The 17,294-nt window shown below is 38.8% G+C and overlaps 1 protein-coding gene across 1 annotated transcript; it reads left to right on the top strand.

Moving 5' to 3' along the window:
• The first annotated feature begins 3,471 nt into the window (after positions 1-3,471).
• Positions 3,472-16,767, top strand: LOC110957837 (up-regulator of cell proliferation-like). The gene is made up of 3 exons (XM_051937124.1): positions 3,472-3,548; positions 5,983-6,047; positions 11,838-16,767. The coding sequence occupies exons 2-3, from the start codon at positions 6,008-6,010 to the stop codon at positions 16,481-16,483; spliced, it is 4,686 nt and encodes a 1,561-aa protein (XP_051793084.1). The 5' UTR covers positions 3,472-3,548; positions 5,983-6,007; the 3' UTR covers positions 16,484-16,767.
• Positions 16,768-17,294: the final 527 nt, after the last annotated feature.

The following is a 17,294-nucleotide window of genomic DNA, read 5'->3' as shown; positions in this document are numbered from 1 at the left end:
GCATGCAGACATGGTCAAGACAACTTACTGCAGTCCAAACAGAGCATCAGAATGAGGAAGAAAGGGGATGTAGGTGGCTTTGAACGTGGCATGGTTGTTGCTTCCAGACGGGCTGGTCTGAATATTTCAGAAACTGCTGATCTATTAGGATTTTCATGCACAACCATCTCTAGGTTCACAGAGAATGGTCCGAAAAAGAGAAAATATCCAGTGAGCGGCAGTTGTGTAGATGAAATTGTCTTGCTGATGTGAGAGTACAGAGGAAAATGGACAAAAGCTTGGAGATGATAGTAAGACAACAGTAAGACAAATAACCACTTGTTACAACCAAGAAATGCAGAATAATATCTCTGAACTAACAACATGTCCTGTCAGCTAAGAACAAGAAACTGAAGCTACAATTGGTACAGGCTCGCAAAAATTGGACAAAAGAAGACTGGAAAAATGTTGCCTAGTCTAATAAGTATGGATTTCAGCTGCAACATTCAGATGGTCTGAATTTGGTGTAAACAACATGAAAGCATGGATCCATCCTGCCTTGTATCAACGGTTGCTGGTGGTGTAATGGTGTGGGGGATATTTTCTTGGCACACTTAGTACAAACTGAGTATGGTTTAAATGCCGTGGCGTACTTGAGTGTTGTTGCTAACCATGTCCATTCTGTTATGACCACGGTCTTCTGATAGATACGTCCAGCACGATAATACACCATGTCACAAAGCTCAAATCAACTCAAACTGGTTTCTTTAACATGATAGTGAGTTCACTGAACTCCACCGGCCTCAACAGTCACCAGATCTCAGTCCAAAAGAACCTTTGGGATGTGGTGGAGCAGGAGATTGGCATCATGGATGTTCAGCTGACAAATCTGCAGCAACTGTGTGTTTCTATCATGTCAAAATGGAACAAAATCTCTGAGGAATGATTCCAGCACCTTGTTGAAAGTATGCCACTAAGAATTAAGGCAGTTCTAAAGGCAAAAAGGGTCCAACCTTTTGCTAGCACGGTGTACCTCATAAAGTGGCCAGGAAGTGTACATTGCTGAATTATGGTGACAATTTGCATTTCTTGCACCAATTTCTTGCTTTTCTGCATCCGTTTATGGTTGAGATGTCACAGGAAAAAAAAAATTAAGGTACTATGTGACAAATCAAATGTGATGGAATATTAAACTAACATTATCTCAGTATAATGTGTAAGTACCAATGGGTTAGAGTAAGTCCCAGGGAAACAAGTGAAACAAAAGTCCAGTTTGAGAATGTTTGAGACAAACAATTGTTCTGTTGTCACTTACAAAGAAGCAGATGCATTCTTCAGAAGTCATGAGAGTCAACTCTTCATGTGATCATTAAAATCACATACTGCAATTTAAAATAATAGAGCAAATACATCCTCAATCAAACAGAAAATCAACCATGCTTCTCAGCATAAATCACCACATCATTCAGATCTGAGAAGAAATATTTTAGGAAGTTTCATATCTGACATGTCATCACCCCATTGTAACAGCTACAGCTTTTATCTGCATTCCTCCTTCCAATTCTCATCAACAATTCAGATTAAAAAAACAAATGAAAAACAAAGCAGAAAAAAAACCCACAGTATATGTAATGCACCCTCTGTATCTGTAATACACAATTAACCTTAAAATACAAACATAGAAACAGAAAACTCTGCACTATTATAAATTTATACAAGAAAATTGATTGTTGTGGGGCCATTAGTAACAGTATCCTCACTGCACAGATGCTCCTTAAATACTTTTCTGGTATATTCATGTAAATAATACTGTACAGTTATGAGTTTTTACAATTTATTCATTGTAAATTATGCTCAGGTTTCTCACTATGTTACATGCCCTATCTTACATTCAAAGTAGACAAACGCTTGTGCTACGAACTTCTTCAATGTTACCAGATTATCTGATATTAACTACCACAGAAAGCACAATGACTGAACAGATTTCTAAACACGTGTCTGTTTGCAAAATAAAGTTTGCTGTAGTTAAAGACAGTGCTATGTCAGGATGATGTCGAAAGAGAAACTCTAATAGGAACAATCACAAAAACACACATAAAACCAGATGCACCTGTCCTCCAAAAGTGTGATGAGAGGGTTCCTGTCAGTTACAAAGAAGTGAAGAAGGAAGGTGTGTTGATCATTTCTGAGAAAAGACGCTGGCAGTGATCCACGTCGGTGTTTAAACCTGCTGGAACTCATTCTGGTGATTCCAGAAACTGATGCTGGTTTTACTCTTTACCCAAGAAGGGTGTGGGGATTCACATTTTACTCACAGAAATACATGCACACATGTTACAAGTTTACACATGTATAGTCAACATCTTTAATAAGTTCATCAATAAACCCACCCAGAAAATCACTGGAAATAGACACAGATGGTGGAAAACTATAAGTTCAGGTTAAATATAAATGAACTCCAATAATCCTGGCCGTCTTAAACACAATAAATTGCTAACAATGGACATAAACAGCATGCTACTGGAAGAATTCATGATGTCATGGCATACTTTCATTGTGACCACAACTGACATCACATTGAGAAAATGTAATGACATTTGGTAATTAATTAGTGATTTAGGCTTTGTTTGTCTTACAGTGCTGTGTCATTGTTATGAAATGTGTCTTTCTCAGCAGGTAGTTTTTATATAGGGGACTGAGACCATTTTAACATCTCAGTCCAGAAACCAAAGATGAAGCAATTTATATTCACATGAATATAAATAAATCTTTTCAATAGTTTACATAAACAGTAGTAAATAAAGATTATAATAGCAACACTGTAGGAAAAAAACTACATTACTGGTGAAAAAAAAGCACCACAATCATCATCAGTCTACTGTAAAAAAAAAACTGCTGTAAGTCACAAAGCAGAAAGTTGTAAAAATCTACATCACGTAACAGTTTTTTTCCGTTTTGTAGCTCTTTCAGTGTCACTACATTTTTAACACTATTTATTTTCCTGCTGCACCAAAGACTTTTTGACTTTGTGGCCTCCTCTCCCAAATTTACATTCATATACAACAAGACTGTATTCTCAATTACGCTTTGATTAAAAAATATTTTTTTCTTGATCAGGTTTCTGATCAAGATATCTTGTCTCCCTCCAAACTCTGTCTACAAAGAAGAAACCTGTTGTTCCGGTGTTCTAAATACTTTCACTTTTGATACTGTCAGTATAAATACCAGAGCTGATGTATCCAGCCACAGACTCTCCTGCTGCCTGATGTCGGGTAAGTTTCACTGAAGCATTTATGTGGGCTGAAGACTCCATTTGGAAATTGCATGCAATTATATCCAGTTTATCCAGCAACGAACTGGGATACTTTATTGTACTGTGTTTTAATTGAGCTGATTTGATTGTTTGCAACTAATCCACAAGTAATCACCCCAGCGTTTTGGTTCTGTGAAAAATTAAAAAAAAGATTAAAAGATTATTTCTTCTCTTTTTCCTCTAGGGGTTTGAAGCACTGAGGAGTTGAAGAAAGAGTCATGTCATGTCTACACTAAACACAGAAGGACAAGAGCAGGTACAGTCACACTAAGCATACTAATATACAAACAAATAAATGTAATTTGAATTTAGGTGTAATTTTATTTATGAGAAGAAATGAAAATGTTGGAGACGAGTTAAATCACGCTTAAAAATAACATTTGATCACTATATTTTGTTGTGCAAATATTTTTCAGTGATTGAATTTGGTGCTTTTCAGCATCCATCCAACAAAGTAAAAAATGCTTTCAGATTTTTTTCTCAATTACTTTAATGAACAAAAAGTGAAATCTCTCATTTACAAAAGTTTTCAGGATTATTAATCTGGGACTCTTTAAAAGCCTCTTTGGCAGCAGCTACAGCTCCCATCTTCTTGGCAAAGTCTGCAGGTTTAGCACACCTGGATTTGGACAGTTTATCTCATTTGTCCCAACAAACCTCTCAGGGTCTGTCAGGTTTGTTGGAAAGCGCCTGTCCATTGCCATTTCTAAACCTTTCCACAGATGTTCTGTGGAGTGTCAGTCTGAGTTTTTATTGGGCCACTCCTATGTTGTCGATATGTCACCATATGACATGATGCCAGCAGAATGGTTCACTGTAGGAATGATGTTGGCAGGTGATGCATAGTGGTGGTGCCAAACAGTGTTTCTGCCCAGATAGTTCAGCTTTAATTAATCAGATCAGAGAATCTATTTCCTCGTGCTCTTCAGAGTCCTATGAATGGAATTTGGCAAAGTTTCCATCTTATGACTTGTGTCTTCCATCTTACCGCTGTACCCTAAGGTCCTAATTGACTGAGAGCTGCTGAAATGGTGATGCTTCCTGCAGGTTCTCTATTTCTGCAGAGGACCTCTAAAGCTCCCTTAGGGGGACTGTTGGGTTCTTGGTCTCCTTCCTTTGATTGTTACTTTGTTTGAGCAGCCAACTCTATGAAGAGTCTTGGTGGTTAAAAACTTGATTAATTTCACGGCTGTTGATGCTATTGTGGGCTGCTCAGTGGCCTAGTGGTTAGCACTTTCGCCTTGCAGCAAGAAGATCCCGGGGTGGGCCTGGGATCTTTCTGCATGGAGTTTGCATGTTCTCCCTGAGCATGCGTGGGTTTTCTCCGGGGACTCCGGCTTCCTCCCACAGTCCAAAAATATGCTGAGGTTAATTGCCCGTAGGTGTGATTGTTTGTCTGTATATGTAGCCCTGCGACAGACTGGTGACCTGTCCAGGGTGTCCCCTGCCTTCGCCCGAGTCAGCTGGGATAGGCTCCTGCGACCCTAGTGAGGATAAAGCGGTATATAGAGAATGGATGGATGGATGATGCTATTGTGAACCTGGGAACATTCAAAGGGTTTCAGTTCTTGCCCTGACCTATTCCTCATTACAATTTTATGGTGAAAGTCCAGAGAGATTTCTACAACTTTGTGACTTGGGTTTTGTCCTGATATGCAGTATGAACTGTGGGACCTTCTATAACCTTTGCAGAGTTTGATTTCATTGAAAGTCATTGAGATATGTCTCAAGCATTATGGAAACAAACACAATGCACCTGACCACCATTTAGAGGCATAACAAAGTCTCTTTTGTAAATGAGAGATTTAGAATTTAAATACATTTGCAATAAAGATCGAGAAATACTTTTACTTTGTAATTCAATGATAAGAGTGAAGATTTATTTTAAAAAATCATTTTGTTAATACACAATAAAGAGTTCAAAACGTGAAGGGGTCTTAATAGTGACTAGCTGAACACACCAGGCAAGTTTAAATTTTCGAACAGGTGCTCAAATATATTTGATTTGGCACAGTGCTCTTCAATACCAAAAAAAAATCATTGCTGCAAAAATTAGGCTTTTGTCCAGTGATTGTTTTATTCTTGCATGAAAAAATATTTCTTACATTAAAAATTATGGGAAAATTACTACTGTAAATAAGAGACTGTTGCTTTGGATTTTGAAGTAGCTCACAAAAAGTTTCTTACATGTTTCCACTTTGTCATTATGACTAACTGCGTGAGTAGATTGGTGCGGAAAATTTGTTTTTCATCCACTTTAAAATTATATACATAATACAAACCTGCAAGTAAAAATACACTCGTACATTAAATCAGCAAGCATATTACAAATATATAAAGAATATCTAAATATACAAATATATGTGTGCATAAAGTGAAAGGATCTGAATAATTTCTTCATTGAATATTGCTGTAGAAGCCAGCCTCTTTTAATTTTCACTTTCTTGACTCACCGCATTTCATTTCCATCCATAATCTGCTGATACAAAGTCAAATTCCATCTTTTCCATTTTTTTGTGATGTACAACATACGATTCACTTTTTGTTGTTGTTGTTGTTGTTGATTTACCCATTAAAACACATGTACTACAGTTAATTACCTACAAGGAGTTTTTATATGCTTTACACTGACATTCTAGATACTATTAAGAGCAACTGTGAAAGTAAGAAATATTTATCTTTGACTTTAGGTCTTCAAGTTAAGGGAAAAGTGGGATGGCCTCTGCAATGAACACAGACGAACAAGGGCTTGCAGGTACACTAACAAAGACCAGCCATGATATTTTTTTCTTTTACACTTTATTATGAGAAAATTACTGGACAGCATTACAGGTATAAAATTTTGGGCCTCTAATATTAGCATGAGGCAACGTGTCAGCATATACACTGCACTACAAAAGCACTGGAACAGTGAGGCCAGTTCCTTTTATTTTTGCTGTCGACTGAAAATATTTGGGTTTGACGTCAAACAATGAATATGAGGCAAGAGATCAACATTTCAGCTATTATTACCAGAGACTTACATCTGGATCTGATACATAACTTTGAAAATTGCATTATTTGTAACAGAACAGCAAATCTTTAGGTGAGCAAAAGTATTGGAACAGATGGACTTAAAATAGATTCAAGTGAATAAGACAATATTTAGTTACAAATCATTTCCATACAATAACTGCATCAAGTGACTGTGACCCTTATTGTGCTGCTTTTCCAGGCTTTCACCACAGCCTCTTTCAGATGTTGTTTGTTTTGGAGGGTTATTCCCTTTAGATTCCTCTGTAGCAGGTAAAATGCATCTCCATAAGGCTTAAATCTGGAGATTGACTTGGGCAGTCTAAAACCTTCCCCTTCTTGTCCCTGATGAACTCCTTTGTTAGTAGTAAATAAAGATTACAATAGCAACACCGTAGGAAAAAAACTACGTTAGTGGAGAAAAGCACACAATCATCATCAGTCTACTGTAAAATATTCAGGGGTGAAAGTAAGCCGGAACGGTCTGGAACTGCGTATCGGCAAAAGATCTGGTGGCGGAACGCAGTTCCGGGAAAAGATGTGGTGGCAGTACACCGCTCTTCCACCCATAGATATATACAAACACGAGATGGCTCATGAGCGCTGTCAGCCTATGGGGAGCAACGTTGCCACATGGCGGCCATCTTGGGACAGGGCTGCTCGATCACTCATAACATTAAAGTCAATGGAGCATGGATTTTAAAATCACTGTAGATTGCTCAATTTTCAACCGATTTTACAACAGCTTGGTTTGTTATAAACGTCAGAGATGTACTTGTTTTACTGCTTACATAAGAATAATTAAAACCATTGAATTCATATAATAATGAACACAGATATCAGCTTTTTTCAGCATAAATGGATGTAAATGTAATTTTAATATTTAGCATTGCACTTTTTATTACTATCAGCTTTCTAATGCACAGATAAAAACAAAGCTCAACCAAAATCAATGCACAACAAAAAGAGATGATGTCTTTTCTTTTCATGAACCTGGTGCCTACATTACCCACAATGCATTTCGACTGCAGGCTAACTAATCCAGGCATAGATGTATACAAACAATAAGTCTAAGGTCTCAATCAAAGTCTCTTAACAAGCAAATAAATACAACCACAACCACAAAGAATGTAATTTCGCCTAAAGATTAGGTTCTCAAAAAACGTTGGTCTCAGGAAAACCTAATAATTGAAAATCAGATTGTGAGTAACACCACCTTCAATGTGAGTAGCCAGGCAGAAAAGACACACAACTACACACGTGGACAAAATTGTTGGTACCCCTCAGTTAAAGAAGGAAAAACCCACAATTCTCACTGAAATCACTTGAAACTCACAAAAGTAACAATAAATAAAAATTTATTGAAAATTAAATAATCAAAATCAGCCATCACTTTTGAATTGTTGATTAACATAATTATTTAAAAAAACAAACTAATGAAATAGGGCTGGACAAAAATGATGGTACCCATAACTTAATATTTTGTTGCACAACCTTTTGAGGCAATCACTGCAATTAAACGATTTCTGTATTTGTCAATGAGCGTTCTGCAGCTGTCAACAGGTATTTTGGCCCACTCCTCATGAGCAAACAGCTCCAGTTGTCTCAGGTTTGATGGGTGTCTTCTCCAAATGGCATGTTTCAGCTCCTTCCACATATGTTCAATGGGATTCAGATCTGGGCTCATAGAAGGCCACTTTAGAATAGTCCGCTTTTCTCTCAGCCATTCTTGGGTGTTTTTGGCTGTGTGTTTTGGATGGTTGTCCTGTTGGAAGACCCATGACCTGCGACTGAGACCAAGCTTTCTGACACTAGGCAGCACATTTCTCTCCAGAATGCCTTGATAGTCTTCAGATTTCATCGTACCTTGCACACTTTCAAGACACCCTGTGCCAGATGCAGCAAAGCAGCCCCAAAACATTACTGAGCCTCCTCCATGTTTCACCGTAGGGACAGTGTTCTTTTCTTCGTATGCTTGGTTTTTGAGTCTATGAACATAGAGTTGATGTGCCTTACCAAAAAGCTCCAGTTTGGTCTCATCTGTCCAAAGGACATTCTCCCAGAAGCTTTGTGGCTTGTCAACATGCATTTTTGCAAATTCCAGTCTGGCTTTTTTATGAGTTTTTTTCAGCAGTGGTGTCCTCCTTGGTCGTCTCCCATGAAGTCCACTTTGGCTCAAACAACGACGAATGGTGCGATCTGACACTGATGTACCTTGGCCTTGGAGTTCACCTTTAATTTCTTTGGAGGTTGCTCTGGGCTCTTTGGATACAATTCCAACGATCCGTCTCTTCAATTTGTCATCAATTTTCCTCTTGCGGCCACGTCCAGGGAGGTTGGCTACTGTCCCGTGGGTCTTGAACTTCTGAATAATATGAGCCACTGTTGTCACAGGAACTTCAAGCTGTTTAGAGATGGTCTTATAGCCTTTACCTTTAAGATGTTTGTCTATCATTTTTTTTCGGATGTCCTGGGACAATTCTCTCCTTCGCTTTCTGTTGTCCATGTTCAGTGTGGTACACACCTTTTCACCAAACAGCAGGGTGACTACTTGTCTCCCTTTAAATAGGCAGACTGACTGATTATGAGTTTGGAAACACCTGTGATGTCAATTAAATGACACACCTGAGTTAATCATGTCACTCTGGTCAAATAGTTTTCAATCTTTTATAGAGGTACCATCATTTTTGTCCAGGCCTGTTTCATTAGTTTGTTTTTTTAAATAATTATGTTAATCAACAATTCAAAAGTGATGGCTGTTTTTGATTATTTAATGTTCAATAAATTTTTATTTATTGTTACTTTTGTGAGTTTCAAGTGATTTCAGTGAGAATTGTGGGTTTTTCCTTCTTTAACTGAGGGGTACCAACAATTTTGTCCACGTGTGTATGCCGCATTTTTCAAAACGAAAAGCTGCGATTTCAGAATTGAGCCTGAATCATAGCCACGTTAATAAGGTTTGTAATAAACTAAACCGTTTGTAAATCAATCAAGAATTGAGCGAGTTATGAGTGTTAAAGTGAGGAAATCATCCACCTTACCATTGACTACAGTACAGTGCGCCAGAGCAGTCCCCTGTCCTAAGATGGCCGCCAAGTGACGATGCCGCCGACTCCGTCTCGAGACATCTAGCGTTTGTATATATCTATGCTTCCACCGGTATCTATGGGTACGCCCATAGATATACACCGCCCGGCTGCCTGCTATCGACCGGAGTTCACATATGGGAGTTCACTCAGCAGTACATGAGTGCGCATGCGTGTCTACTTCCTAACACAGCGATTGTTACGGTCAGTAGCAGCCAATAGCAAATAGGTGCGCTTGATTTATTGCACTGGGACATTTTCCACAACCAGTCAATAGACGTCAATAAGCGCCGCTTGCGCCGGGACGGGGCGAGCAATAAATTACACCTGAAATTCCACACGTTCTTGTGATTGGCTGAAAAACTTTCAACAAGATTTACAATGCTTAGCATCGACGGACATTCAGGGGTGAAAGCAAGCCGGAACGGTCCAGAGCTATTACTAATAGTTCCAGCAAGAATTTAAAACTACTTTCACCCCTGAAAATATTGCAATACATTTGTCAGTAATAAAGTATAAAGTTGTAAAAATCTACATCATGTAACATTTTTTTTCCGTTTTGTAGCTCTTTCAGTGTAACTACATTTTTAACACTGTTTATTTTCCTGCTGCACCAAAGACTTTTTGATTTTGTGCCCTCCTCTCCCAAATTTACATTCATATACAACAAGACTGTATTCTCAATTATGCTTTGATGAAAAAATATTTTTTTCTTGATCAGGTTTCTGATCAAGATATCTTGTCTCCCTCCAAACTCTGTCTACAAAGAAGAAACCTGTTGTTGCAGTGTTCTAAATACTTTCACTATTGATGAACTACTTTGTTATTATCACAGTGTGTTTTGGGTCAATATCTTGCTGCAGGAGAATGATATTCCAATCGGTTTGGCTGCATCTTTCTTTAAATTGGCAGACAAAATGTTTCTGTATACTTATGAGTTCATTTTGCTGCTGCCATCATGTGTTATATCATCAGTGTAGATTAATGAGCCCATCCCAGAAGAAGCTATCCAAGCCCAAGCCATGACATGACCTCCTTACACCTCAACTATAGATGCAGTCTGTACAGGCCAAACTCAAATCTGAAATTGAACGTAGGCATTGAGCACTCTTTATTTTCTGAATAATCAATATAATAGGACACGCCAGGGGAACAAAACTGTCACGCCCCTCTGGCTGCAGCGAGCCGGCTCATCAGTTTGATGATGAACGGCTGTGTGGAGAAGCGCAGCCGGGTGAGATTAATAATCAGCACCACATAAAGCCTGGCGCTCTTCACCACTCCGACGCTGCATCATTAAACGAACCTCTCCGCTACACCACTCACCAATCTACTCGCCGTTTCACCGCCGTCTGTACCTTACTCCCTGGACTCTATTTCCCCCCCCCCCCGGATAATCTTCGCCCCGTCCCATTCCTCGGACCCCGTTGCCACTCCTGGAGAATCGTGCCAGTTTCCAGCCATCGTCACATTCCCCGCCGGCTCTGCCAGCTCTGCCCTTTCCCGTCGTCCATAACCCGGACAATCTGTAAGCCACCTTCCCCTCACTCTAGTTAGTTTTTGTTTTTGTTTTACCTCGGCCTTCGGGTCCGTCCTTTGTTTAGTTTAGTTCTGTTTTATTTAATAATTTTTACCTTGGTCGTTTGGTCCTCCCTTAGTTGGTTAATTCAGTTTAGTTCTTCCTCCTGCTCTCTCCCCTCCTGCTTTAGTTATGATGAGTTTCTGTTTTGTCTACCTTCTTTTATTTAATTAAAACATTATTAATTCATCCATCTGTTTGCGCCTGCTGCTCGGGTTCTCCTGTCTGGTTTTCGTGACACAAAACACACCCGTCAGTCACATGTTTCAATATTTTTGTCCATATGAAAAGTAAGTGTGTTCGAACAAAAGATGCCATCTTCGAAGATGTGTATCAGATTCAGATGTCAATACCTGGAAATAAGAGCTGAAAAAATAATCTCTTATCTCATATTCATCATTTGATGTCAAACCCAAATGTTTTCAGTCGACAGCAAAAATAAAGGAATTGGCCTCACTGATCCAGTACTTTTGGAGGGGAGTGTATGTGGAGTCAGTTTTGTTTGCATTTTGCATAAGTTTGATTGTGACTCATTCAATCCACTATCCAGGCACAGATTTCCCTTTATTACTGTCACACACCATTGGTTGTGGTAATGTGTCAAGAAATGTGTTAACATAAATAAAGAAAAAGAAAGACTGCCATGTCTTCAGAAAACATCTTTGACCGCAATCTAAACGCAATGTAATGTAATAACACTAACTATTTTCACATTTTAAATTTGTAGCTACAGCAAAAACACGTCTTACATAAAGGTTAAGATTGCCCAGTTTTACATGAACTTGCACAAATATCGATTACCATCTGTAAAACTCATCTGTAAAGGTTGTGTGGTCTCTAAATGTGATCTTTATTTGCTCTCTGACAGCCCTGTTGAATTTTCTCTCGAAAACGGGACTGGAGGAATTCTATCCCAACAAACTCACTCTTCAATCTCTTTTGGAGATCAACAAAAACAGTGTATATGAAAAAGCTGTTTCATCGTTGAAAGATCTACCTTGGTGTTTTCTCAGAAATCTTGTTAAAATCAATGCTGAATGTAGGAACTGTACACAAATATCAGCCAATCATGGGGAAGACACTGAAGATCTTGACTTTGACCTTTATACTGCAGATGACTCTGACAATAAGGTCAATGTTCATGATCTCATTGTGGCACTCTTTCATTGTGCTGACAGCTTCTTGCAACAGGAAATGTCCCTGAAGATGTCCATGTGCCAATTTTCTGTCCCACTGCTGTTGCCCTATGGAAATAAGAGTCAGTGCAGCCTGATGCTTTGGGCTCTGAGAGATATCGTAAAAGAGTGGCGTCCACACGATCTGTCTGAATCAAGAGGTTTTGTTGAAGAAAACATTGTCCAAGCAAATATACCATTCTATTCATTTGTGAGGCTGAAAAACTGCAGCTTATCAAAATCTCAGATTTTGAATCAGGTTCTCAGTCGTGGGCAGCAGAACCACAATATCTTCATACACAGAGATATGGAAGGAGGAACACTTCAGAGAGAAATAGCCAATGGATTGGTAGAAGTTTGCTGGTACCTTCCCTGTGGGAGAGAAAATCTTGATATATTTCCAGAGCCGGTCGCCTTCGCCAATTTGCGAGGAGACGTTTGTGAGTCACTCACACAATTCAACTTTCTTTTCCAAGTGTCAACTGCTACCTTTGTGTTTCTGGACAAAATTGAAGAAAACGAGCAGGAGGTTCTTGCCTCTCTGCAAAATGTGAAATCAAAACTCGTCTTGATCATTAATCGCAGAGAGAAAGGTGCCACAGAGGACATGATGTCTGTCAAGAAAACAATGGAAAAATTAGACTTGCCAAAGAGTAGTGCAAAAACCAAAGACCCAAGGGTTAATGGAGCAGAGTTTTCAAAGAAACTTTGTGCTGCCATCAAGGCATCTCTCTTAGAAGTCAAAACTACAATAAGCATTGTAAATATGCTTGACAAAGCTTCTGAACTCGGTCTGTCAGTGGACGAAAGCAAAACTGACAAACAAAGAAAAACAGCTGATGGGCTCAAAGATGGCATTGGAGTCCGAAATGTCCCTCAGTACAAGAATCAGCAACTTCCTCTGCAAGGTGATAATTGGAAAAGGTTATCACAATTAGAGAAGGAGGTGTGTAGATTGAAGAAACCTGGTGAGGATTTTAAATCTCAGCTTGAGGAAGAAATAAAAGATATCAAGAAGAAACAAAGACAATACAAAATGTCCAAAGCAATGAAGACTTTCATTGAGAATTTATCTACAAGAGACAAAGAAAACAGAAATGTATTTCTTAAGTGGATGAAATTAAACCTTGACACATATTCAAGGAACAAACTGTGTAGACTGCGCAACGAATTCAAGGAGAGGTGCAAGAAAAAAGAAGTAAAACTCATTGCAGAGTTAGATCAAGCTTTGCTGGAGAGCTCGTTGGGAATAGAGCATTACATGAGAGAGATGGGACTGATCTATGAGGTTTACTGGCAGTCACAAGAAGTTGTTGGTGAAATGTCTCATCTGGCAGGTTTGGCTGCTGAAATGCTGTTGGATGGATATCCTTTAGAGCTCTTGGATGGAGATGCTTCCAATATCCCACAGAGATGGGTCACAGATGTGCTGATGGAGCTCCACAAGAAGGTTGAAGAGAGGAGCAGATTGTTGGTACTGACTGTGTTGGGGGTTCAAAGTTCAGGGAAGTCAACGCTCCTCAACACCATGTTTGGTGTGCAGTTTCCTATCAGCAGTGGCAGATGCACAAGAGGAGCTTATATGGTCTTCCTTCCAGTGGGACAAGATTTGAAACAAGAACTCAATTATGACTTTGTAGTTCTCATTGACACAGAGGGTTTAAAATCTCCTGATCTGGCACAACTAGAGGACAGTTATGAACATGACAACCAGTTGGCAACCTTTGTCATTGGCTTGAGTGATGTCACCATCATCAACATTGCAATGGAGAATGCAAATGAAATGAAGGATGTCTTGCAAATCACAGCTCATGCATTCTTGAGAATGAAGCAAATTGGGAAAAAGCCAGTTTGTCATTTTGTCCACCAAAATGTTGCAGGAGTCTCAGCTCATTCCAAGTGCATGACAGAAAGACAACATCTCTTGGACCAACTCAATGAAATGACTCAAATTGCAGCTGAAATGGATAGACACCCTTCGATAAAAGCATTCACAGACGTGCTGGACTATGACATAGAAAAAAACAACTGGAACATCCCAGGACTCTGGCATGGAACCCCTCCGATGGCACCGGTGAACACAGGTTACAGTGAAGCTGTGGCAGATTTCAAGAAAAATCTTTTGGAGTCAATGAAAAGTGACGGAGGCAATGACCCTGCACAGATCCCAGAGTTTCTAGAGTGGGTGAAAAGTCTCTGGAAGGCAGTGAAGTACGAGAACTTCATCTTTAGTTTCAGAAATGTTCTTGTGGCTCGAACATATGACAACCTTTGCAAAGACTTCACTCAGTGGGAATGGGAGTTCAGAAAAGAGATTCTCTCCTGGCAGACAGACGCAGAGATAGAAATCAAAAATGCTGACAATGAAGCTGAAGAGGAAACTTGGAAAGGACTGGTTGCATCGAAAAAAATTGAAGTGTTCCAAAAAATCACAGATCAGCGAACACTAATGAAGGACAAACTTCAGCAATACTACAAAAGGAAAGACAAACACATAAATCTGATAGAGAAATACAAAGCTGACTTTTATAACAGTATCAGTGGTCTTGCAACTGAAATCGAACAATCTGTGACTACTAAGCTAGACTGCATCCTTAAACTTAAAATAACTACCAAGAAAGCTCAGGACATACAAAAGAAATGTAGAGGTGACATTGAGGAAAAGGTCATGAAGCTCTTGAGTGACTGTAAAAACTCCAAACTGTCTGATGAACAGCTAGCGTGTGAGTTTGAAAAGATGTGGGCTAAAGCAACTGCAGAGTTGCCAATTTCTGGCCTGAAAGAGCAAGACATTGCTGGAAGTGTCCTGAAGCAATTGAGAAAAAATTTCTCAAACCAGAATGTCAATGAGGAATTACACAGCATTGACTTAAAGGAAACTGGGAGGGTTCCATTTAAAGTCAGTGGGGACCATATGGACTCATGGTTTAAAAAGTATATGTTCAAAGGAGCTTTGCAGAGCTTTACAGATCATGTCATTGAGTCTTGCACACAGTTTGTATTTGATAAAGTCAAGACAACTGGAGATTACCATGACTCTTTCACAAGAGATCTTCTAGAGAAAATTGATGAATTCCTGAAAGACAATTACAAGCAACACAAAACAAACACTAAGTATGAGATTGACCTCAAACTTCATATATGCGGGATTGCCACAAGGGAGTTCCTGAACATGCACAGAAAATATCTGTCAGAAAACGATCCCAAAACTCAGTTGAAGAAGTACAAGACTCAGTACTTGTCAGACTTCCTCGATTTGTACAAACAGAGAGATGACTGTCAGCGCAAAGCAACAGATTTTGCCAGATTTTGCATCAAACCTGCTATGGAAGACTACATCAACAGATCTCTGGGAATAGACATTGTGGAAGAAATTTTGACAAGCAGCCATTCAGCACAGTACAGCTCCCGCTCCTTCTTCCAATACAACATTCAGCAAGAGTTACTGCATAATGAAGACTTTGACAAGTTTGACAAGTACATCGGTAACTATGAAAAATATGTGAAGGACTGGATATATCAGCACATTCTACAAGAAATGTCTGAAAATGAGAGTTGGTGCAAATTGAAGAACAAGAATCTGCAGATCATAGTGAACAAAATTACAGAAGCAATAGAACAAGCCTCTAAAGGAGAGAATGGGGTTCTGCTGCCAGATGACACAGAGAGCATCACAGAGCTCATCAGCAACATGCGCAAATATCTGATTAAAGACGTCTCACTTTCAGTGGAGGATGAGAAATCCACCCTTTTTCAAATCCAAAGCTCATGCCATCCATTTATTGACAGCCTCAAGGACACAATAGAGGACTTAAGTGGACAGCTTCAGGAGGAATTCTCAAACCCTGGTGATGTCATCAAGACTCTTGCCAAACTTCCAATCAAACCACAGGATGAGCTCTTTAACCGAGTGTTTGGTTGTGGACAACTATGTCCATTTTGTAAAGTTCCCTGTGAGGCTGGAGGCAAAGAACACAAGAAGCATCACGCAGCTTTACATCGACCACAAGGTCTGGGGGGATACTCCGATCTTGACAGTAGTAAACTGGTTGATGCACTGTGCACCACTGATGTGCACAGTGAAAAGACTTTCAGAAATACAGTCACTAAATCTCAATGGCATCCTTACAAAGAGTACACCACATACTATCCAGATTGGCACATTCCTCCAGATCCCACCATAGAAGCATCTGACTACTGGAAGTATGTCCTGGTAAAGTATAATGACAGATTTGCTGAAAAATATAAAGTAAAGCCAGCTGATGTTCCAAATGCCTGGAGGAGGATCACAAAGGAACAAGCTCTGAAAGGTCTTAGAGAAGCGTTCAACATAAAGTAAATAAACTGGAACAAATATTTTCAAGTAAAATGGTGTTTAAACATGCAAGATTTTTACCCACAATTTTTCAGCTAAAAGCTGGGAATAGTTGTATCTCAAATTTGAGATTTTCTTGTCATTTGTCTGATGTAGAAAGTTGTTGTTTTTTTGGGCACAGCGACATACATAAACCCTAGTGATAAAGACAGTGATGCCAATGATGATGATGTTGACATACAGGCCATGTGAAACTTTCTAAAAATTCATTTTTTATTATTCTTTTTATCATTTTATTTCGAACATGTACATGCAAAATATATTACTGTGTACTGATCAAAGTCAGTCAAAAAGAAATATTTATCCTGATGTAACAGGCTTTGTTTCTCATTGTCTTCTGTTTATATGTGATTTAAAACTGCCAACAGCAAGAAAAACTGTGGCATCTGAATTTTTCAGACAAAAACTGACAAGAAAATGGAAATCTGTCAATTATGTCATTTTCTTTACTTTTATGGATTTCTCGTTTTACCATATTTCAAATTGATATGTATGTGCACAGGCCATGTGAGATGAACATTTTCTAATGTCACTATTTATTTTTATTTTTCTATTTTTTGCTCAGAGTTAAAAAAAAGAAAAAGTAAGAAATGTGTATGTTGACAACAAGCTTTGTTGCTTATGTTGAATGAGCACCATCTCAACAAGCAAAAATCAAGGTATATGTTAGCATTTGATTTATGATTTATTATTATTACCTATGTAATTACAATAAATTAATGATTACAATTTCATTTCCTTTTTATAAGTTGATATACATACATACACCGTCCAT

Source organism: Acanthochromis polyacanthus, chromosome 2 (genome assembly GCF_021347895.1).
Source record: "Acanthochromis polyacanthus isolate Apoly-LR-REF ecotype Palm Island chromosome 2, KAUST_Apoly_ChrSc, whole genome shotgun sequence".
Taxonomy (NCBI): domain Eukaryota; kingdom Metazoa; phylum Chordata; class Actinopteri; family Pomacentridae; genus Acanthochromis; species Acanthochromis polyacanthus.
This window is presented reverse-complemented; position numbering and strand designations above follow the sequence as displayed.